The sequence below is a fragment of the Podarcis filfolensis genome (assembly GCF_964270895.1).
Source record: "Podarcis filfolensis genome assembly, chromosome: 6".
Lineage (NCBI taxonomy): Eukaryota > Metazoa > Chordata > Lepidosauria > Squamata > Lacertidae > Podarcis > Podarcis filfolensis.
The window spans coordinates 37,926,114-37,951,402 of NC_139609.1; the positions used below are offsets into that span (position 1 = coordinate 37,926,114).

Sequence of the window (25,289 nt, forward strand, 5' to 3'; positions counted from 1 at the left end):
GACCAATATCCTCATGAATTCTTAGGTGCTCTAGCAGATAATAGCTCACTATGAAGGTTCAAAATACAAGTAATAATGGATGGGTAGGTATAGATTCAAATATATAGATACAGATATATAATTCCAAGTAGTTAAGCTATCAAACAGTACCAATTCAGAATCTGCTCCCAGATCAAAACCTCCTTGCCTGTGGAAAGCAGGCCTAATGGGTAAATGGTTCTAACCTGGCTTCCTTCTCTCCATGTGTAGCGATCAGTTGTGTTTAAAAAATAAATAAATATGGGGATGTATTCAATTATGTGATTCTCCACTGGCACCCTGAAGTGGTATGGTACCCTGAAGATTGTCCTGCATGATTCTATGTAGCTTTCACATGCAGTCTAAGGGTGATTTCATATAGTCAGGCACGGGGAACCAATGGCACTCCAGATGTTGCTGGTCCAGATGTTGCTGGACTCCACTTCTAATTGTTAGGAATGTAAACAGAATAGGTTGAGCTGGACAACTGATGAAGCAGCTGGCTTAATTATGGACTTTGTTTATATTTCAGTCCCTAGGCCTTCAATTGTGAATTGATGGCATCCCAGAAAATGTAGATGAAGTGTGTGCAAGATGTAAACTGAATCAATGAGATGGCAATTTCACTATGAGCCCCAGCCAGTCCTGAAACATTTGATCTACATCCCTAACTGGATGCACAGTTGTGTGAATGAACCCTTACTTTTCAAAGATGCAGTAACCAGCACACTTTTAGAGGCTTATGAAGAGCCAATATAGATGAACTGTGGCAAGTCATTTGTTAGGGGTGCCACAATTTATGTTTTGCAATGGTATTCAAGAGACACAGCACCTGCTTCCACAAGTATTCTGCAACTATGCAACACTGCAGACTCACTAGAGACCGTTTTGTGCTTGCACCTTGAAAGAATTTCTGCAGATCAGTTATATTTGTCTTGAAATGTGAAATTCAATAAAAGTAACCACACAGGAACAGGATAACTGGTATACACTAGATGGAATGGATATGTAGAAGAATAGAAACATCACATTTGGCCTTGCCCATTGATGCAAATGAAATGGGGAAAAACACAGGATAGGTATATAAATCTACATCCCGATAACAGCAAAATATGATAATTTAGCACTGTGCATACCTTTGCATATATGTGATGGTTGTACACACACAGTTTGAACTGAACCAACATGAGGCATGGTCAGGAATTTTATGAAGTTTTGTGACAAATCTTTCATGAACTCCAGAATCTGGATTGTTGTGGGACGGAAGAATTATTTTTATAATTAAGATTAACCATTCATTTTAAAGAAGCTAATGGGATAACTCAATTTTGATAGCTGCAGTACTTCTGTGGAGTTTCCTTAGACTAAATTATTTTCTATTATAAGCTGCTACCTGTATTATACCAGGCTTCTTCTCAGGGTTTTTTCCAATTAAATTCCTAATTCCTGGCATAGAATTTGCCTTCTTTACAGTTGCTGTACACAGGCCCAATGTCTTCATCCAACTATGCACGATAACCCTAATGTCTCGTTTCTGGTGAGAAACTGACACCATGAGCATATATGTGAAATTAAGATTTTTTCCCCGTCCTGCCGTTCATCACTTTATCCTTATTTTCATTGAACTGCATTTGCCCATTCGTACATATTGGAGAGATCGTTTTGGAGCTCTTCCCAATCCCTTTTTGTTTCACTGGGGTAAGTCACATACTTTAATTGTATGATGTGTGGTAAGCAGTTATTAAAAACTATTTGGTTCTGTCTCTTTTTCTGTCTACCAACATCCCAAGAATTTATTTTGTCACATTAACCATCAAGGTGTAATTTAGTTTCATCATCTCAGTGGTGCTTGGGTTGTCACTGCTTATTGCCCATGCTATAAATTCAGCTGGTACCACTGTAATATATTTTTAAGTGTCACTTCTCCAAGTGCAAAAGGTAAATGTTTCAGTAGGACACATGTGGCATGACCTTTGTAAATCAAATTAAGCTAGCTGCCCTCAATAAATAGGTCATTTCCAGTTATGATAGCAACATGTCAAATTATCCAACCTTATATTTAATCTGTAAAGGTAAAGGGACCCCTGACCATTAGGTCCAGTCGTGACCGACTCTGGGGTTGCGGCGCTCATCTCACTTTATTGGCCGAGGGAGCCGGCGTATAGCTTCCGGGTCACGTGCCAGCATGACTAAGCCGCTTCTGGCGAACCAGAGCAGCACACAGAAACAATGTTTACCTTCCCGCCAGAGTGGTACCTATTTATCTATTTGGACTTTGACGTACTTTCGAACTGCTAGGTTGGCAGGAGCAGGGACCAAGCAATGGGAGCTCACCCCGTCGCGGGGATTCAAACCGCCGACCTTCTGATCGGCAAGTCCTAGGCTCCGTGGTTTAACCCACAGCTTGGTCTAAATCCTTATTTATAGTACATATTTAAAATCCAGTAGATGTACAGAGCAGTAATCAAGTGGCCCTGATCCACTTATAATCTCATGCAAGAAACTCCTATAGGATTAGACAAATACTTTGGAAAGTGACGTTGCCCACCTGCATTGCTGTACATTAGATGCCTTACATCCATACGTATAATGCTAAAGTATATTTGAATGTGAATCCCTCGGCAATCTGCCCATGTGGTTCTGAATGGGCATTCCTATGCAATTTGTCCAGGTAGTTTTATATCTAGCAAATAAATTATAAAGGATAGAAGTTGTTTCTCCATAGCTATTTTTCTTGATGGATTTAGGCAAGTGTAATTTTTTGCTAAACTTTCATTTTATGCTTTATTTACACTATAGAATTATAGAGTTGTAAGGGACCACAGAGTTTATCTAGTCCAACCCCCTACACAATGCAGGCTGCGTAATGCACGAAGCATTTATTGTGTCCCCAATGGATAGCCACATCCTCCCAAGGCAGTCTCTGTTCCAGTCCTTACTGTTCTAACAGTCTAGAACAGTTCTTGCCATTAGGTGGCCTCTCCCAATGTTTAGCCAAAATCTGCTCCCTTGCAATTTCCACCCACTGGTTCTAGTTCTACTCTCTGGAACAAAAGAGAACAAATCCATCCCATCTTCTGCATGAGGGCCCTGACGATATTTGAAGACTGTTATTCAAATGCTGGCTGACCAGCAGAAAAATAGGGCAGAACTATTACTTCTTGTGACCTGGAAGCTATGCTTCTGTTTATGTAGCCTTCATTTGCTTTTTTAGTCGTCATGCAGAATACTCTCCTTGCATAAAGTGATTTGCAATCCTTAATCATCCTCACAGCTATTCAATAAGAGAGATAACTCTGATTCACATCTTACAGACATAGAGTTGAAACCTAGACTACAGGACCATTTTCACTGCTGAGCAATCTAACACCCAAAAGCAATATTTATCCAGGTTATCACCCTGGCTTGTTCTGGAATTGACACTTGACCTGGAAGAACAATTAAAGAACAGTTAAAGTCGGGTCATATTTAGTCACTCTTAGGTAATTAATGCACAAGTGGTCTTAAACAGACCATAGGCATTCATGCCTCCCCTCTCTTTCACATCCAGATTCATAGCACAACAACAAACAAAAAGGTTTACAGAATTGCAGTTCATAGCAGGTGCAAATAGTTCAAAACATCATTCACAGGGGCATGTCTGCCTTGTGTTTTTAAGCAACCTTTGCCACTGCTGTGTGTAGCATGAACAAATGGATCCAAACCACAAGGCTGTAAATTCTCATGTAGGGAGAACTAGCATGTATGTAAGCAAATCATTGTTATGGATATATAGCAAGTTCCATGCTTCTCCCTCCCACTTTCTTCCTGAATAAGAAGCAGCCATGGGAAGCTGAAATGGAAAAAGAAAAGGAGAGGCTGCTTAATCCTAACCATTCTTGCCATTTGCTGAAAATTGCTTTTTTAACCTGGGCTTTCCCTGCCAGGGGGAGATTCTGAGCAAACAAGCAGTAGAAAAGGAAATCATTCTTCAGCCCCTCCCTATTCTGGTTCTCTGCTCAAAGCTTTGGCTTCCTAGCTGCTCAACAAGGAAGAAAAATTAGAGAATTGCCCATCATGTGTAGTTTGGCCCTTAGGCAAGTAATAAAAGCTTCTTGCGTAAATTCTGTCTTGTAGCCTATTCATGCCATCCCTTTTAGACAGGTACAAAGTACATCTATTATAGCTTTAATAGTACAAAATGTCCTCCTACAAATTGTGCTGTGAATATGAAGAGTATTAATAAAGAAGAGCTAAGAATGAAAAGCTCATTGTTAATATCACAATTATACAACTCAAAATACTACACAAAATATGAAAATAAACTCGGACGTTGAAATGTATTTTGATGCTCATATGACAGGTTCATTTATCACAACAACATTCAGCACATCAAAGTTTGTTAAAATGAGAAGTACGGTTAAGGCACTGGGGTTCTGTAACCTTGAAATTTTATTATTTTATACTGTTATGCTTTTATCGCTTAGGGACAAACAGAGATAGACAGAACCAGCAAAATTTCAGAGTACACTGTGAATAAATCAATTCAAAATAGTCAAGATAAAATTACATGGCTAAGTAAAATGAATTGGTTCAAGTGTGTACCAATTATGAAGCAATCATCATGGAAATAACAGTATCAATTAACATAAAATTGCCTGTTTAGTTGTTGAATGAATGTGAGTGGTTACATGGTGTTATATTTAATATCAGTGTTATGAATTGTATAAGCTGTCATATTTATTTACAAACAACAAGAGGGAATTTAAACCTGAAATTTTGTTTTTGGTCAGAACCGTGAGCTATGTACACGAAAAACAATGGTTATTTCAACATGTGCAGAGCAGGTTGAAAAGAGAGAGGATGAAATTTTCCTCTAAGTCTGAAGCCCATGGGCACACAGTGGAGATCTGCTATAGTGCCTGCCAGGCAATCCTATCTTCTCTATGTTGCAATTGCTTATCAAACAGACAGCTGTCCCCTCTCTGCTAGTTTTTATCAGCCAAAGGGGGCAAGGGTAGAGAGCGCAAGTGGTCGCCCTGACTGATCCAAGCATTGGGTTGCCATACGTGTTGAATTTCCTGGGCATATCTGGAATACCGCATCCATCAGCATAAAATCCATGCCAGCAGCGTCGAATTTGCTGTTTGGATTTTCACTGTTTGGAATATGGCAACCCTATCCAAGCACCCTTCCCACATTCTTGAGCCTCGCTCACTGAAACTTATCCAACATAACAAGACTAGACAGTGCTCTGGACACAACTCAGGATTCATGTGCTGTAACAGATGCAAGCCATGCTGCCCTAAAAATGCTTTGCAAACAAGTCACAGCAAGCTACTGTCGTTCTGTCAACTGCCTAAGGCCAGACTTTAAAAGGCCTGTATTACCCAGAAAAGCTATGCCAGGCGGCATAGCGAGGATGCAATGGAGGTAAAAAGGATGCCTTCGTTCCTGTGCCTTCACTGCCAATAGGTAGGCTCAATGATGAGCCCTCACCACTGTTTGGTTGGATTCAGCCAGATCTTTCCTTCACTTGCAGTTGCGTCCAGCTTGTTTCCTCGCCCTAAGCTCTGGAGTATACCAGGGAGCCAAATGGGCTCCATGAAGCAGGAGGAGCAGCTCAGGGACAATTGCATCAATGGTTTGAGCCATTCAGATGTTCCAGAAGTCAGGCAGGACTTCAACAGGAGCACAAGTCATATTAGCCAGAAAATCCCCCAGAGCCGCCTGGAAGCCCACTCAGTCCATCAGTCTCCAAGGGCAAACCATCCTCATGCAGAGGGGGAAAGATGCTGAAAGCCTAAATCTCAACAGGAAGTGATCTGACCATGACCAGAGACTGATTTCAATGCTCCCTACTTTCAGATCACCCTCTTCCAGCACAGTTGAGAAAACAAGGTCCAGAGTGTGACCTGCCACATGTGTTGGACCGGTGGCATGTTGAGACAGCCCCATGGTCGTCATGGCAGCCATGAAGTCCTGAGCCACCCCAGAGCCACTCGTTTCAGCATGGATGTTAGTCCCCCAAAACCAGCAGTCTGGGAGCCCTCAACACCACCTCTGAGCCCAGCTCTGTAAGCTTAGGCAAGGAGAAAGCTGAGCGGGAAGCAAGGCAGCAGAATCCCTAATCTGTCCTGATTGCCCAATGCCAGGAACACACACTTTAGATCCCCGAACTGTACAGATAGCAGGGAGAAGGAGAGGGAGAGAATTTCTGTAGAACACAGCAACTTCCCCTACTCCCCCCTCAAGTCTGCCCTGATGCTAACCTGAGTACCCAGATGGGCACAGTTCGGTGAGATCAACTCCAACCTGCTCATCCACCCAAGTCTCAGTGATACAAACCAGATCAACCTCCTCATCCAAAATCAAACTATGGATGAGGGAGGTCTTACTCAGTTGACCTGCCAGCCCCATGAGTTGCCATAGATGCCAGTTTTCTCATACCTCTTTTAGCTTTGAAATTGTCAAGCAGAGGCTAGGCAGCACACTTCAGATGGATATAGTTGCTGTCCCATAGACTTAAGCACCCTTCTTCATTTTAAATAAGATTTGAAAACCCAATAAGCATAAACTGATACACCAGCCTTCTTATTCACAAAGCAGTTGATTTGAGAATATGTCTTCTAAGCAGACAAAATTAAATTAAGTTCACAGAAGAAAGAAAAGGTAGGGAACCAATATTTTGGACCCAACAAAAACCCAACTATTGTTACTATTGGAGATTATGAAATACATTCACACTAAATGGAAAACAGCTTTTCTAAAATGTTACCCAACAAGTGAAGAGATAAATTTGCAGAAGCAGCAATTTTAATGTAACTTTCATATGTGATATTTGCAAGTAGTGTGATTTACAATCATGACAAACCAAAGCGCTTCAGAGGCATGGATTACTGTAGCGGAGACATAAAAGCTGGGAAAATAAAGTACCACAAAATGTATCTGTAGATGAGAGATTACTTTTCTGTCAAATATGCTCCTTGGGGTAAAAAGTATTAGTATTTATTAAGCATCAGTTTGTTACATGTCATACAAAACTCAGCAGCAGATGACAGACTCAGAGGGGCTACAATTTAAGGCTTGACTAGGGACTACATTACAGTACAATGAAGTTGGAGATTGATAATTACTTAGGATGCAGGTTTGCAAAGGCAGCAAATTTTTTAGGCAGTAGTTTAAAGAAGAGGAGGGGAGATCAAACTCTACTGCTGATTGCTTGGGACTCTCTTTTTCTGTAAACTAAACATCACCTGTCTCACTTTCTGTATTACACTGCTTTATCCAAACAGAGTGAATCTGTCAAGTTTCTAAAACTGCAACCAAGAGGGTCCACCACACAACATTGCTTGTTTTCAACAGACAGCACTTTGTGGCTTATTCCCCTTGCCTTGAATAAACTTAATGTAAACATTAAACACTATGAACTACACTTACCAAATAGGAAGGGCCCTGTTTGATATGCTGGAGAGCCATTCCAAATCACAGCTAGATAGACCAACAAACTAATGTGGTATAAAGCAGCTTCCTATGCTCCTGTTTTGAGAGCTTCATGTAGCACCAAACTTATGCTCATAGTGCAGGCTGCCCAATGATGCTCAGTTTGCATTTGGCATCTGAGCAACAACTGTGCCTTTATAAGCAATTGCAGAGTTAGTACAAAAGGGGATCCCATCCCATCTTGCAGATCCCACATGAATGCAGGCTGACTCCTCCCTCTGCTGGGCCTAGACAATGGGTCACAGGCACTGGGACACATGGCACCAGTACAATGATTTCCTTTGCCCAATGTTCTCCCACACTTAAAATTTTCTGCTGTCCCTGGGGACATTCCGGGGACAGATTTTGTCCGGGGACAGATTGGTGGATCCGGGGACTGTCCCCGGGAACATCTGGTGACCCTACCCTATAAGAAAGTCTAGCAGCACCAACTACCAGGCTCCAACCTTAAGAACAACTTCTATTTAGGATACAAATTGGCTTCAAATGTATCATAAACTTGAGCTTTGCAGAAATCCAAACAAACATCCTGCTTTGCCATAGATATTCATCAGCTTCTGATAGTGACACAGATGCAGTTGCTGGGATGGGATTTCAGCACCATCTTTTTTTGGGGGGGGGTTGGGGTAAACTTTTCCAGAATCTGCAGGATCCTGTCCTCCTCACTTAGTTCCTCAGGCTTCCTCTTTACCACCTACTTCTCATCACTCCCTTTCTTCCACTCCTCCTCCCACAAACGGGCAATTGCAGGAAAATACCCAACACTTTGTGGCTTATTCCCCTTGCCTTGAATAAACTTATTCTGTCAATGCTGAATGGAGTCTTTGTCAAAGAAATCCAATTAGAAACTAAGAAATCAATCCAGCTTTTTGGTAATTTGCACCATCTGCTCTTATTGTACTAGCTGCTGAAGTTTTTGTTGTTTTTCTACTGGGTTTGTTTACAGGTTATTGAAATTGCTTTATTGAACAGGCTTTATTGATGTGGTTGTTGTTGTTTGTTTGTTTATGTAATGCCTCTTTGGCACCTGATGAAGACCTTTTAAAAACTATATTTTATAGTCTAGGGCTCTCAGATTCAACCATAAGGGAGTCAATCTAAGAAGGGTTAGGACTAACCTGTGGTTGATTTTGCCCTAGTGACAAGACTTAGCATTTTGGCCATTTTTAAAATTCTCAAGCCTAAGGTATAAGGCATTTCTTATTTTGAGAGATTTGTCTGTATTTTTATGAGCTGATTATGCAAAATTTAAAAATTTATGGAAACTGATCAAATTTAAACAAAAAAAAATGTAGATAAGTCTTACCTACAGGCAGAAATTGTTTACTTAACAATGCAAGTGCTTCAAGAACACCATTATAAATCATGAAATCACTAGCAGGAAATCATAGGCTTTGTGAATTCAAGAAGTCAAACCACTGTCCATATTTGCTTTTTAAAGGCAGGCTGGAATGGCAGAAATGAAAGCCCTATTCAAATGCACTAAAAGTGTGCTGGATCAATGTCTGCTTGGGAGTGTGCATGTGTGAATGCTGCCTTTCCCCAATGTGCTGATAGGTTCTTTATCCACAGAGCCAAATCCACAGGGATTCCCTGGGTTGGTTCTACACATGTTTAGGCAATATTGTTTTATTTATTCAAAATATTTTTATCTTGCCGTTCTGTCTACTGAAGGAATTTGAGGTGGTTCACAAAAAATAAAATGTAACAAAACACACAAAACTAAATTAGCAGAGGCACAGGTCAAAAACAACGTCCACAAAAGAAGATTGGGTCTGCCACTTGGCATCATGGCACCAAAAACAAGCACGGAGGGAACCAGGTGCAAAAACTTCCAGAGCTCCAGTGCTACTTTTGACAGGACTCTCAAGCCCAGCTTGAGTATAGGCCCAAACAATTAACTGCTGAGAGAAACATGCAGTCAATTAAAGCTGCCCCCACATAGCTGTTTTGCTACAAAATTAAAGTTTACCGGCACCAAATATGGACAATTTCCCAAGACTGATTAAAGAAACAACTGTTTGCAGATGGGCAACAACTTTTACATATAGCAGAAGAGTTGTACTATGATGTTAGTTCTGTGAAGTACATTTAAGGTACATAAACCATTAGGGGGTATTCCTTTAACTTAGAAAACTAAAAGGATCGTATCAGTATTTGCAAATCACAAAGACCTATCAGTAACTGGTTAAGATTAGGCAGAGGCTGACTTAAAACGGGAATGAAAGATGCATTCGCTTTGCCTAGTTTATAACAGAAAAACATTTCCAGAACCATCAAACTTAGCTTTCTCAATCTTCATCAGGTGCCCTTCAAACATTTTGAACTATAACTTTATCGGCCCCAGTCAGCATGGCCAATGACTGAGGATAATGGGAGCTGTAGTCCAGAACATCTGGAGGGCACCTTGTTGGCTAACTGGCTTACATATTCCATTTCAGATCACAACATTTCATGCTCATATGAAACTCAGTCATTCTAGTACACTTTCTTTTTCTTATAAATTTATCCCCGGAGGTGAATTAGAGGTAACAAGATATGTGGAGCAATTCCAGAGAAAAGGTTAAGAAGCTATCCTTCCATTCAGGGAAGAGCCCCTTCTGTGAGGAAAGGGATTGGTAACCTGTAGTGTAGAGTTTCTGCAAAGGAAAGGTAGAGGGAGGTGATTTTGCTGATTCTGTGCCACTTCTCTGCAGTACCTTCCCATGGTTCAGGAGGTTCAACAATGCTCTGGAACACTTTTTTGGGGGTACTAAAAACAACCTGAGTTGTGCCAACCAATTTTTACTCCAGGGGATATTTGCCACAGAATAAAACAGGTTCATGAAATCAAACATTTAATATAGGAAAGCTTTAACTCTCCTGTATAGCCAAGCTGGAAAAAGGTTACATAAATGTTAAAATGACACCACTGAAGTACCAAAGGGATAATGGACTTTTATTAATTGACCAACATTCAGACTGTAATACTATTTTTATCCACCCCCCCCCGTCAAACGGTCTTGATACATGATCCAAGCACTAAATACAAATGTATTTTTCATATTTCTCTGAAATACTCTATTTATTAGGGGAATGGGAGATTGTCATGGTTAAGAATATGATGGCAAGGAAAACTCTAGAAATGGATAACAGGATAATAGAACATTCTACCTATATTTATAATGTGTAGCTGCTATAAGGTGTAAAAACTGCTTGCAAAGTGTATACAAAGAAGCCCTGGTTGACAGAGTCAAGTTCTTTGATAATCAGTAACTCCAGAAGATTTTTTTTTAAAAAAACAACAATTATTTCCCCATTCCCCCTTTAAATTATAACAATTGAAGGGACACAGTTGTACAAATCAAATTTTAAAATGATTCTGATTGAACTCGTCATGTCATCTAAGTAGCCATAGCATTACCATACAGAAAGGTAGAATGGGTTTGTTTGTTTGTTTGTAGGAAACCAAAGGGCTTCTATTAAATAATAAGAGCAAAGTGGGGGCTTAAAGTTCCAACCCAGTATGCTATGCACTACTTACCTTCAAAAGTCAAATAAAACTTTCCTCTGTCAAACCAGACGAGGGAAGGCTGTTCATTCTCTGTATGGCCAGGAGTTGAAGCGGGATGGGAAAGGTTAAGGAGAAGGGAGAGAGAAGGACATAAGTGTAAGTCACAGAAGCAGGTTATTAATCTCACTACAGGGGAGGAAGAGGCGCTGTGAGCTGTTAACGTGCAAGGGGGAGTAGAAGGGAGTTTAAAACAATTTTCTTGTTTTATTTTGGGAAACAGAAAGCAAAAAAAAAAAAAGTAAAAAAATGGCAAGCTATGGAATCCTAAATGGAGATAATTTTTGCCCACTGGATTGCTGCCTACGTGTTTGTGCATGGAGGGTGTGAGAAGTGTTCTGTTGCTGCAACAGAATATTAGTATGTTAGGTTTTTTTTGCTGTACTAGCTTTGGGCGGAATTTGTCACACAAGGCCTTGTCTCCATTTTAAAGATGCTGCTGTAATGTTGGAAGATGCCTCTGGGTATGAAAACAACATCTGAAAATGTAGCACTAAACTTTATTACATGAACCTGTCTTGAAGAAAAAGGCTGGTAAGGGGAAAACATGGCAATGATTCTGGCACTCACATGCTCTTGAGATAAGCATGCATTATAATTCTGAACGTATGTTGCATGGATCTTCAGTATGGGTGGGCTTCCAAAGGCGGCATTAATCTCTGGTTTGACAGTTTCCCCTAAAGGTGCTAAATTTGGATTAACTAACTACTGGGCAGGATTTCTGGAATGTTGGTTAAGTGCATGATTTTATTGAACCGTATTATTTGATAAAATTCCAAACTGAACCAATAAATTAACATTTAAAGCTACCTTTCTCTCTCTCCTAGTCAAAAATTACCAGTTACTTTGACTCACAATATTTTAAAGAGCCCAGGGTACATGTAAAACAAACTAAAAACACCTAAGGAAATACTACTGCTGAAGCTAAGCACATCTGGCCTTGTAAGCTTCCTTGGAAGCCTAGACCTGTAAAATGAAGGAAGAGCTGGGTAGACAGAATATACATATGGGAAAGACCTGCTCTTGAGTAGTAGCATTATCCCTTACATAAAAAAGAACCACAAGTCAAAAATCTATCACCTCTCCAAAACTCTTGCCATTGGGAAACTGGCTTGCTATATGCTGCATTTCTGAGTTTGGCATGAGTTCCTCTCTTTTACATATAAGTATATATTTGTATGCACTTGACACTCATGGTGGTGAGGGTGGCAGTGAAGGAAGCATTCAGATGACAATGGCTAGGATTTTAAATCCAGATTTCTTGAAACCACTCTGCTAGTACAGTACCTGCAGGAGTTTCACAATGCCTTTCAAACGTGAGCAGTTTGTCAACATAAGCATCATCTTCTGAAACCCATGAGCAAAAGAAATGTAAAAGAAAAACAATGAAAACACAAATTCCAAATGAAAATCAAGTAGCTGTTTATCAACCAAACCACAAACATTACAATGAAAAAAAGATCATAGACATAGAAATGGTGGACACATCTCTTTTTATTATCAAAATCATATGCAACAACCACCACAAGAACCCAAAAACAAATACAAAAAAGACAAACAGTAAATGAAATAATTTTGTGTCATATTTCCTCAGACAAACTCTCCATATATGGGATAACCTTTAGAGACTGGAAGAGTTGCACACAGGGAAGTCACAAAGGCTGAGAAATTGTGCTTCTTACGAGCTACTTAGGCCATAATCATAGGGACACTTACTGGGAGTAAGTCATATTGAACTCAATAAGGCTTATCATAATCTTACTCTTCATGTAGAATTTTATAATGAGTATCTAAACCCTTCCATGTCTTAAATCAGGGGTAGTCAGTTTAGGAGTGCTGAAGAAACTCTACCTGCTGAAGTGTGACTGTAGCCCAGGGATGGAGGACCTGTGTTCTCTGGATGTTGCTGGACTACAACTTCCACCATTTCTGACTGTTGACCATGCTGGCTAGGGCTGATGGGAGCTGGAGTCCAGCAACATCTGGAGGGCACCATGTTGACTACTCTTGTCTTAGATCCATAGAATTTAAAAGGGGCTACTGCAACAAGGAAAAGTTCCCTACACTCAAAGCATACCTGGCAAAGGGTCATTTACTCTTGCTAAAATCCCCTTAAAAAACCAATCGTGTTCCACTGTCCAATCATTCCTACAATCAAGAGGTATTTCCCAATGCTGAACTCAAACCGAGTTTGCTATAACTGGGACCCATTGCTTCTTGCTAATGGCCTCCCTTTTTTTTTTTTACTCTGCTAACCTGTTCAAGCCTAATAGTATCACTGTAACCCATTAATCATTGTTCTCTGAAACAGGGAAAAATACAAATGCCAGATCTTTAGCACAATTTTTTGAATCCTATGGTTTAGGATACAAACAAAGGACTCAAACTAGCCCTGGCTTAATTGGTCTGAAATTGCATTAGAACCTGAGCTCTGCGTGTCCCACAGGAATTGCTATTCCCTCTCCATGGTAAACGCCTGCCATGCTTTTGCCTTGAGCTGGAAGCTTTTTACATGCCAAGCCATTCAGCATATTAAGCATAATTTACTGCATTATTTGTCATGGGCCACAAGAGCAGATTGGCACAATCCAGTCTCATCCAACACATGATCTGACAATACCACTTGCCTATTTGGGACAGGTGGAGCTTTCTCTGTTGCCAATAAACATGCATTCCTATTTTCAAGGAGTAGATGAAAAAATTCTCATTATTTTGTTCCAGAAGCCAATAAATTCTGGAAGCTACCCATATATTCTCACAATATGGAAAACTAAAGGGAGATTTTTAAAATTAAGGTACCTGTGGGGAATACGGTCCTTCCCTCCGTCCCTACTCAGGGAGAGCATTGAGGAGAACACAGAATTTGAGCATTTAACAAAGATTTCCTTTTATTTTACTACAGTGAATACAATTCTCCCCACAGAGACACAGACACCCAACAATATCAAAGGACAAAACAAGCTGATCTAATATTAATGTAAAATTGTGCCTGTGTTTAACACATTCAAGAAAACACTCCAGAAATAGTTCGTCTTGTCTAAGAGTGTGACTATTTCCTTGGCTATCTCTAGAAGCGAATCCTAATTTCAGATTTCTAAAAAAAAGGGATGCATAAACCAAGCAGCCCCTTTTTATAAGCTGCGAAAGTGAACAGGCTTGCACATAGCATTAAACCAAACCATGGCTTAGCATGAATGTGTGAGATCCCAGAAAGGAGCTTGCAGCTGCTTTGCTGCTCCCTGGTCTTTTTTGCTAATGCGCCATGCTGAGCTAAACCAAGTTTAAGCTTAGCATGTCTTCTGCGCCTGGACTTAAGATCAGGCTGTCTCCAGACTAGCTATGAGCTGTAACCAAGGGTTAGTTGTGGTTAGTCTAGGGACCATAACCATGATGCCCAGGTTTGAACAATGTGCTAAGCTTTGGCTTAGATCAGGGTTACGTGGCAGCAAAAAGAACTCAGGAACAGCAAAGCAGCTGCAAGCTCCTCTCTGGGAACCCATGTACTCACACTAAGCCTTGATTTAGCTTTGCGTGGCAAGCAAATCAGGCCAGTCAGTGGGAAGTCTAACTATAGTGCTCATGTCAAGACCTTCATATTGCCAGCATAAAGAATGCTCAGGCTAGTCACTATGAACAAATACACAATAACTAAAAATAGCTGGGATGTACAAATACAAACCAGGAGCTCCTTATTAGCAATTTCAGCTGTTTTCTCAATCGTTTTGTATTAAAGCTTCTCTTCACCCCAACAAGGGTGGTGAAATCTCCAAGGCCATCTGTAAAAAAGGCCACTTAGATAATTTTAATAAGATGCCTGATTACTCAATCAACTTAAATGTAACAGCAATTTCTCTAAAAATCATATATGGCGAATGAATCATGTTCATGTCAAGACTATGAATCAAAGGCCTACTCGTGTTCTGGAATGGTTAGTCAAAAGCATGTGGCCTTCAAAGCTTGTAACGTTTTAAGTGTGCTGCCACCTAAAACTTGGACTATGTACTACCCTATCACAACTGCACATTCACATTGCTTCTAAAGTTTAGGTTAAATATAAGGCTTTGGGGGTAATCTATAGCACTTTTAAACGGTTGTGTTTGAAAGAGTGTCCTTGGCTATTGAGTAACTGGTTCCTTCCATCCACTGAAAAAAAAAAACTTAAAGAATATCTGCTGGAGCTCATAAGCACAGGCTTTTAGAAAGATTATATAAAGCCTTTCTTTTCAGGCAACCCTTGTTTGATACTGATTTGATGGCTATTTTAATGGCTGTTTATATTTGAACTGTCATCAGATTTTTCCAATATTGTATTTACAAGTTGGATGTACTGGTAGCTTTAGAAAAGACATGTAACTTTACAATAGGCATAATATAAATATTATGTTTTAAAATAAATTAATGTTTCGACATTTTTTGTAGTTACCACATCTATGAATATCAATCTGAAGGCTATCTAGATTTGTGGAATCATGTTGAATAACAACAGAATAATCCTGACTCTAATTCACCTTGACTTTCACAATTGTTATCCTAAAATCAAACAGAAACCAGCAATGGTCTCTATGGATCATTGGTTATTTCTTTTAAAAGCAACAAAATTTATCTAGAGGAACTTTACTTCCATTAATGAAAATGTCCATAGTGACAGAGTCATCATGTTCGTGCTTATATCGGGGGGAAATTATTATTTCAACAGAAAATTGTGTTTTCCTCCCCATCACCTGTTTTACCTGCACAAAACCTAGGCTAATGTTTCAACTTAAAAGTAGCCCTTTTCACAAATCAGTTGGGCTTGATTCCATTGGAACCTAATGTTCTGAAACACAGTTACTGATAAGAACACACAACAGTGTGTCATAAAAACTACTGATCGACATCAGTTTCAGACAATTTACACCACCCCATGGAACATAATACTTCACATACAAGGAGTTGAGCCACTGATGACACAGCCTCTTAGTTGATAATACGATATTGCTAGTTAGGTATTTGAAATGCTATTCAGTACTTTGACTGATATGCATTTATATCACCCTGGTCATTGCACTGACCAACAGCAAGCAGAAACAGAGGACATACCGGTAGGTACGAAAAGGGAAACATGAAGTCAGAAAATTGCATTAAGCACTCTCCCCCACACACTTCCATTTCACACACAATAGGCAGAAAGAAACAAGAGTGAACGGTTTTTCAAAAAGACAAACTAAAGCTGAAAGCACTTCAAACCAGGTTCAGCATTTAACAAATTATCACTGGAGGCTTGAATATATGCCCCAGTTGACAGCATCTTCATTTTCTAATAAGCAAAACAAGTATCTATGAATTACTATGACTGAGTGAAGACTAAACACCACTAGTATGGGACGTCAGTAGTATGATCAATGGCTATTACTCAAATGAAGACAAAACATATCCATTTCAGCTCATTCAGATTTTTGATTTTTTCCCCTTTCTTGGAATGTCCAATTTGTTGCCATTCTGAGTTCATTCAGAATAGTCAGAAAGACAATTTGAACAGCAGCTCAAGTGCCCATTCTTGTCTACACAGATTAGAAAATGCTTGATAAAAAAATTGAGGTTAAGAGGCACACAGCAGGAACACTACAGAAAGAAAGTTTAGACTAATAGCAGAACGGGTCCAAAGGGATGTAAAAGAAGGGAAAACCAATAAAAGAAAACAACCTGGCATACAATGAGAACTGAAGGTGACAGAGATGGTCTGTAGAAGAGCAGAAGCGTTGATGAAAAGAGACGCAGGTCAGAAAGGAAAACCAGGAGTCTGCAGCACAAAAGAACTATAGCAGAGAGAAGAAGGTGGTTTTAAGGTGTAAAGAAGATGAAGAGTATTGTAAATGAAATAAAGAATGACAAAGAGAATTCAAATATATGTTTGTCTGAGAAGGAAGTGGAGCAGGGAGCAGAAAGGAAGACCAGAGAATGAAGCAAAAAATGAAAAGCATCAACATCCAGGCGTTGCCAGCCACAGAACATTTATCACTTTTGACAAGTGTAATCTAACCTCAGCTTGAGAAGAAAAAAAACATGTTTTCAGTACAACTTTCCATATTTTCAAATTTCTATGAAACTGGATTTGAAAAAGTTTAGAACTTTTTGAAATTTTTCATGTTTACCGTTTCTGCAATCCAAGAAGCAAATACAATTGGTTTGTAACATTACTTTTTAATAATATCTGGTTCTAGAGTATACTTTCTGCTCCTGCTATCCTTTCCTATTTCTCCTTACTAAGATAAACTTTGTGTTAAACTTTATTCATTTTTATTGCATTTATCTAGTTTTGCTACAGCTAACTAATCTAACAATGATTTACATTATTGCCAAATTGCGAGACAGTACTGTAAAACATTTTGTATCTATACTGGTCAGAATTCAAAGGGAAACATGACTGTTCCACATCTCCACTGGCTTTTAAGAGACTTCCAGGAAATGCTGCATTGAATCCTAAACTACTGTTTAGACTTTCCCTCCTCCAATTCAAAAAGCAGTTTGGTTTGTAGGCAGAATAACTTTTCAGCATAGAAAACCTGCCAGCAGATGAGCTCCATTCTTTCCACTTTCCTGATCTCCCCTTGGAAAGTCTCCTATACCCAATGAAAACTGCTTCGTGATCTTAGCGGAATTTAGGAAATTATTGGGGGAAGGCACAGTTTAGGGAATAAAGGGAGCCTATGCATCCCTTCAGGTCCCTGCTATTTTATACACAAATATACATTGCAGTTACAGCAGTCTACAGTTAATCAAGAGTGCAATTCTCATTTACATTAAAAAGTGCTTTAACATAACATGACCATGACAACGAAAACAAAGGAAAATATAAACCAAATAAAGGGTTTCAGAAATTAAAATATTCAAGCCATTCCACTCATGGAAACTATTCTTCAAACAAAGAAAAGCTTTTCGTTACCAATTGTTGGAGTAGTAGCTGCACTCAAGGAATTGGTGGACGATATGGAAGAGGTGCTTTCAGCACGTGCTAAAGGTGCTATCGGAGGAGGGCTGGAAGAGTGAACCGGAGGGCTAAAAGGTCTGGACTGTAGACAAACACAAACAAGATTAAAGATACACACAGTGCATTTCTGAACATGAACTCAAGCAAGAATACTCACAACTGCACACGCTATCTTCTAAGGCCCCTGGAACACCCAGAATTAATCCATTCACACTGAGTGGATTTACAGATCCATTGATTTCTCAGCTGCTATCTATTTTTTACTAGCCCAATTGTGTAGCCAAAAGTTTTACTGAGTTCTCTAATGCACGTGATCTATATTTGTAGTGCAGATGAGAAACATGCTGCAGAATGTAACGTTTGGGGAATGCATCTGAAACTGCAAAAACTATGGTGCACAAGAAACAGTTCACAGGTGCAAAATTAAACAATGGTCCACAATAAAATCACTGGGTTGTTTCACTAATGGAATACACAATGATGGATTACTTTTCATACAGAGTTGTTCCAAACACTACATTCTTTCTTATATAGCAAGGATGGCTACATAGGAACAGATATGAAAAGAGCATGTGGATGGTCATGGATGGTAATGGTAAATGAGTTTCTTTCACTTTGTGAATGTGTAATTGGAATCCATAGTTGGCTGTGACTTCCCAAGATTTTGTTTATACATAGTGGAAAGTATATGCACATCTGTCACATGACAGGAACAAATATGTACACTTTTTCTGACAAAGAAGTGCTTTTCATGTCAGAATAGTAAAAATTAAAGCATCCCTTTGGTGTGCTTATGTATGTACAAGTCCAAGTGTTTCAGAAAATGTGAAAAGATACATGTCATCACTAGTGTCAGACAATTTCAATTTAACTGGGGCATAGCAGCTTTCTTGACCTTTCTTGACATTTTAGAGATGTTCTTGCTAAAGCAAATGCATATTCCTACACAGGTGTAATAATTCTGACTTGTTTGTGGCATGACCAACAAAACCAACAAAACTAGCCTGCAATTTCAAATGTGGACTTTCCATAACAATCTGCCTATTTACCGTCATCAACAGAGATTATTCCATTCTCTTGGTTTCAAATAATGGAGGAAATCAGACACTAGTTAGGGACATGGCAGAAGTCATTTGTTTATTAAGAATTCTTTGTTCATCTCTATTTGTCTGTACCACGGTGAGCTGAAGTTATGTTGTCTCAATTTAATTAGTAATTTTGAAGAAGCTAAACCTACCACATCAACTCCAGGCTTCCCTGGAGGCAATTTTGGACGAGATGGGGGTCTAGGTGGAGGAGGCGGGGGAGTAGGGCTGCTGCAGGATGCCAACGGGGTTGCAGGTCGAGCAGGAGATGATGAACCTGAAATAAACGCACACTATAAATGTGGTGTTGAGCTGTCCTTACTGCAGTTCTTACCCACCTTTATCAAAAAACCCAACACATAGCAGACCATCAAGCAAACAGTTGCCCAAACAGCTTTTGACTTAGGCTGGCAGCTGTTGCATAACAAGACAATTCATATGTGTAGATGGGAATTGGATAAGATCAGAAAGTTGTGAAGTCACAATAAAACAGAAAAGCTTATTTTCCTGCTATTATGCCAATGGAAGTTTCACATGCTCTTGGCAATGACGATATTGTGACTACAGTTAACACACTGCTCCTACATAAACTTCTTTAACTTACATGAGGAAGCAGCACTTGGTGAAGTGAACCCACTTTAGATGAAAAAGTGATGTCTAAAAATACCAAAATATTGAAGTTTTTGGGGGGTATTCCTGAAACTTACCCATTCCTTATTATGCTCTTGCAATAAAAGCATAATGTGTTCTTGTTATGCAAACGTAAGTGGTGCTGCAACAGAACGCAATGATGTAACAATGGAATACCCATTTATTCTTAGGGAACAATGGTGTACAAAGAGACAAGCCTTGCACAATTATTTTCATGTGATTGTAACTGTAAGATGCTAGCAAATAAGAGAATAGCTAAGAACACTAGAATGGTGAAAAGACTGATGTTACAACGACTTGGAATAAAATGCAGATATTTAAGAAATTGAAAAATAATCTCTCTTCCAAAGTGTATAATGGTTTTTTCATATCATCATTGATGACTACTGAACAAAAAAGGAGGTTAAACTACAAAAGGGAAGGTTATTTAAATGGCAGTTTAATAGTTATTGATACGTATCAAAACACAGTTCAGCAATTCCATAGCAACTTATATAATTTACTATGCCAAAATAGGATAAATGTTTTCTAAACTTAAGAGTAGGAGATAACAATAGAAAATGACTGAATAAGAGCCCAGGTTACCTTCAGTGGCATCTAAGCTACAACAGCGCTGCTCCTTTGCACCTGCTTGGAAACATCAAAAGTCTGCTGTCACAGGAGGAATTCCTGCTGTGTCTTCTTCCCATTCTAGCATTATTCTTCCTGGAAGTTGGAATAATAGTAGCATGGGAAGGACTCACAGCACGGGCTCCTTGTACATACTGTGCACATATGACAGATGTTACTGAGTGACACAGGAAGGAGCTATGCTGCAGTGGCTCTCATGCTGCTAAAGGTAGCAAACCCCCTCCCCATTAACACCCCTTCTTTATTGGGCCATTCTGGTGTGTGACATTTTGTACATGTCCCTCCTTCCTCCCAAGGTTAAAATGGCAGGTATTTGTGAACTGTAAAAGGCAAAGCCATATTCCAAATAGAAAAAGGAAGGGGAATATATTCCACATTCAACAGACCGCCAATTCCTAAGTCAGTCAGTCCTTTAAAAGTGAAACAAGATATTTAACATCCAAGTTGTGTATGGGTTGGTTTTATCATATCAGCATTACAGTGTTGATCGTAAGCACTGACTGCATTACATGCTTCATGCAGTCAATGGAACACGCACACAAAACACACAGCTATCAGAAGATGATTGATGGAGCTTTAAAAATATAAGGCTAGATGATTATGTAATGATGCTGCATTTGCTAAGCATGCCCTAAACGCTTCCTTGCTTAAGGTAAATTCTTGGAAAAGCCTTGGCCATTTAAAATATTTTGTATTTATTGGTGCATGTAAAACTCCAGTGCCAAGTACCAAGTTCTGTGCACTCAAACCACTATTTCCCCTCCTCATTAAAACAACATAAAACCCCAATTATGCTAAACATGCACTACACAAATATTAATCCCAGATTACTGAAAAACAAATTATGGCAGCATGTGTGATCCAGTGTCATAGAGCTACCAGATTTGTGTCCTATGAAACTTCAGTGAAACAGATGGAAGTTTTGTAAGAACCCATCTGTCACCTCGGTGATCAACTAAAAGAGGACCTCTTACTACAGGAACAACATTAGAGTTTTACATCTAGATGTTAAAAAATGAAACCTTTACAACACCTTGTAAAGCAGATATATATATATATGAAGATATATATATTCACAGATAGAAATCACTATAGTTAAAACAAATATGGTTTCATTGTATTGTTGCAATTGCAGCTACGCTAAAAGTAATCTTCCATTTCAGCATCAGACCTAGGTAGGTTTCAATGTTTTCTACATCGATGGCATTTCATAGCAAGAATAAATTCAATTAAAATTCATTTAGTTTGCTAATCTTGAATCTCTTAGCTTGATTAGACTAAAGTCTAATCAAGTTGTAGTTTTGGTGATAATTAAAACCTTTCTTATGAGTTATTAATCAAATCTGATCAGCTTCCTGTTTGAGCTCTACTAAAGAGTTAAGAAAACAAGTTGCATGAATCTTCATACTTGCCCAGTATTGGGACTCATTATTCTGAGCGGGCCTTGCATCTGCCTAAAATATGCAGAATATTAAAGACAGCTGTCCACACTTGGAAATAATCTTCCATATACAGACCAGCTCTAGTGAGAGCGCACACAGAGAAAGCTCTCCCACTTTCAGCAACTTGTTTGAGTACCTATCTTAAGAAGAATGCACTCACTGAAACTCCTCCAAACCAGAACTACATCATGTAGGTTTTTAAGTTAGGTAGGGATTGAGTCCTGGGAAAGAAATGGTACATGTATGCATGCATGCCTAGATCATTCTAGGTATCCTTTTCTCCTTAACTGGATTTATGAAAAGTTCTCTGCCTAAGGGCTACCAAATGACCTCTCTTGCCCCCAGTGGCTCTCAGAGAGCTGCATGCACAGTAGACAATGCAAAGACTCTCTTTCACACTTGCATATCTTGCAACCCAAGGTTGTCATGAAACAATTACTGCTGCATTTTTCCCTGCTAATTCATCACCCACACTCACATTTAAAGCTGAGTTACTTATTATGCAATCCTATTCATATCTCCCCAGTAGTAAATCATCTCAAGTACAATGGCATTTACTTTGAGGTAAGTTCATATAGGACTGCAGCCCTAAGGTGTGTGGGAGGATGTGCAGCATGTTTGCTAGATAGTCACAGACAGGGGATTCCATGATGTCATATCTACTAAACCTTTGTGGTAGGAAGGGGAAAAATAGAACCCTTAACCTCTACTTCTTCCTGTCACTATGAAATCTGTTTTCCTACCTGCAATGGGGGAAAACATAACACCCATTACAAACTATAGTTCCCAGGATTCTTTGGAGGAATCCATGTGCCTTGAATCTGCATTAATTGTATTGTGTGGATACGACCTTTACAAAACATTGAATTTGCTGTTGAGATGCTTTAATATTTCTTTGATGGAAAATTCCAGATTAACTTTATGGTTTTTAATCTGTAGCGAAGAACAGGAGAAGAGCCTGGTGGATCAGGCCAATGGCCCACCTAGTCCAGTCCTAAACCCAGGACCTGAGCGCATCAGCACTCTTTTGACTTGTGTTCCTAAACTAGTTTTCAGATGCATCCTACCTCCAACAGTGGAGGCCGAATATAGATATCATGGCCAGTAGCTGTAGATAGCTCCATGAATTGGCAGAATAAATGTTTGCTAGGCAAGCACAAGATCTTTCCTAGTTGTGGTACAGTATTTCCATCATATTGTTCATCGAGTGCACCCAGCTCTAAATTGGAAGGGTAAGAAGAAAGCCTATTAAAAGCTTCACTGGTTTTCTGAGGAAGGTCAAGAAGATTCTGAAGTTCCTTAGCAAAAGGAGTATCTTTGATCATCACTTCCTCTTGGAGAAAAACGAGGAGCTGCCCTTTCCTTGAGGGGCAGAAGCTAAGCATGGTTGTACAATGGGAGAAGACAGAGTTTTAACTAGTTGCTTTGTAGCTCAGGAAGTTTTATAAATTCACCTTAAACTCTTAAGGTAATAGCTTTTCCAACTATGTCTGGTATTAAAGACATAACGCTCTCCTGTAAACACCAGACATTCAGCAATGGCAGGGAAAGAACACACAGTATCAAGGGTTCAAGGTTAAATTGGACCACGAGAGCACAGAATAAAAAGAAAATAAAGAAGCCACGGGGCACAGTACAATCAAACAATGACTGATGCTTAAAAGCCAACCAACTAAGAGTAGCTAAAAAGGTTTTGTGTTCACACGGCAGCATTCATGGCCACATTGAAGCACACTCAAAGCTGTTTAGACATACCACTGGTGCTTCCTGTGCCACCGCCAGAGCTGGGTCCGGGTGATGACACCACTGTTCTGTAGGTAGGCGGTGGAGGGGGAGGTGGCGTTGCTCTCTGTCCCACCCCAAAATCTTTAGGAGATGCTGCTGGTGCTAAGTTATCATCTTTAACGTGGGTCTGCTCAGAAACTTTCTTCTGAACCTCTTCTAAATTGAGTGGAGATGGAACACTGCGAGAGGTTTCAGCCTCTGGAGGCTCATCTGGGGTTTCTGATGCCACAGGTGGGGACACCACCTTCTCCCGTGAAGTCACCTCTGGAGTTACGTTTTCCGGGGACTGATCAGAAAAACTGATCCACTTATCCTCCGCGTCAGCAGCAACAGACTTGGGGGATAATACTGGGCCAAAAATGGTATCCAAGTCATTGATTGATGGTAGTTTGTCACTTTTGACCTCTGTTGCTGTCTGGTCATTTCCTGTGGTCAAAGTAGTTGATTTTAAACTTTAACATCAACTTGTACAGCAGCTAAGTCGTACTAATGTTCTACGTAAGTATGGGGCTTTTAAAATCAGCTACATTCTAGCACAGACATTTTCATAACGCATTTTAAGGTGCTACTAGGAACATAATTCATGTGCACAAATATCTACATAATAGGATGTGATATATAAATACACAAACACACACACACAAATATTAAAGTGCGTTCCATGTTGACCTGCATGTAAATATGCTGTCTACTACGTATCTCGTTCATACCAATATACCCAAATGGAGCTATTGCTATCTAGGAAAACTGCTTGCTAGGGAAAAGACAACAGAGTGCCTTTATTAGTAACAAAATGGTAAAGTACATAATTTGAAATTCAAGCATGATGACGTGCATGTAGATAAGTATTTTTGTGCTGTGCAGTATACACTGTGGGATTATTTTAGCATGACCAATGAGAATATAGATGATCAAAGGGCTCTATTCTTGAGTTGAACAATTATTATTATCTGTAAATTCTGGGCAAATGGAGCGCCTTCTTAATGGAAAGGAAACCAATTTGGCATTTTCCCCTCTCCTCCATGGCTGGAAGGCAATTTGTAGACAAAAAAAAAAACTATATGAAGGGTATATAAAGAGTGTATTATAAGCTCTGTTGCATTTTGGAGCATCTGAAAATTACCACTCTTGTTCTAAAAGCACTAGGTATGATCTCAAAACTTCCACTTCTCTTCTATGCTTAAAGTACGCATCCTGTCTTGTGATTAGGTGCTCACTGGATCCTATTAAAAAAAAGTTAAGTGAACTGAAGTCCCACTGAAGTCAGCAGGCATTTCAGAATGCTTTTTCCCCCGGGATTGCATCCAATGTTACATTTTTGCCATTCTAACCCCATACTATGCACACATAATGAGAATGCTTGTGTGAACATAGAGATGCATTTTCCCCATAGAATATCCATTCTCTCCATTGTCCTAGAACCACTGAATGAGCAGGTTGTCATGTCTATGCATATGATTGTCCAGTCATCTCTTTGGTCCACAAATGCTGCATGCTGCTTTGATTCTGCAAAACTGTATGTTGAACCTTTTTCTGTAAATTCAATCTAAAAGGAGTATGGGAAAATTACATTTCATGTCATATTGTCATGTAGAAAACTTTATTTTACCAATTAAGGTAAGGTTTGCTGGTAGGGAAAAAAAATCCTATTTTCTTTTTGGCTCTGTTCGTGATTCACA

At 39.5% G+C, this 25,289-nt stretch overlaps 1 protein-coding gene across 25 annotated transcripts in view; it reads right to left on the reverse strand.

The window, feature by feature from the left end:
- Positions 1–25,289, reverse strand: part of SGIP1 (SH3GL interacting endocytic adaptor 1) — a 138,568-nt gene that overhangs the window by 26,486 nt on the left and 86,793 nt on the right. For 13 of the 25 annotated variants that reach the window (XM_083621120.1, XM_083621133.1, XM_083621111.1 and 10 more), the window contains 5 exons: positions 23,581–24,036; positions 19,255–19,379; positions 17,973–18,099; positions 12,338–12,397; positions 11,024–11,083 (listed from right to left, as the gene is read on the reverse strand). In XM_083621120.1, coding sequence (XP_083477246.1) covers positions 11,024–11,083; positions 12,338–12,397; positions 17,973–18,099; positions 19,255–19,379; positions 23,581–24,036 — 828 coding nt within the window. The remainder of the gene's footprint in view (positions 1–11,023; positions 11,084–12,337; positions 12,398–17,972; positions 18,100–19,254; positions 19,380–23,580; positions 24,037–25,289) is intronic. The other 12 variants (XM_083621118.1, XM_083621114.1, XM_083621131.1 and 9 more) reach the window with 5 other exon arrangements.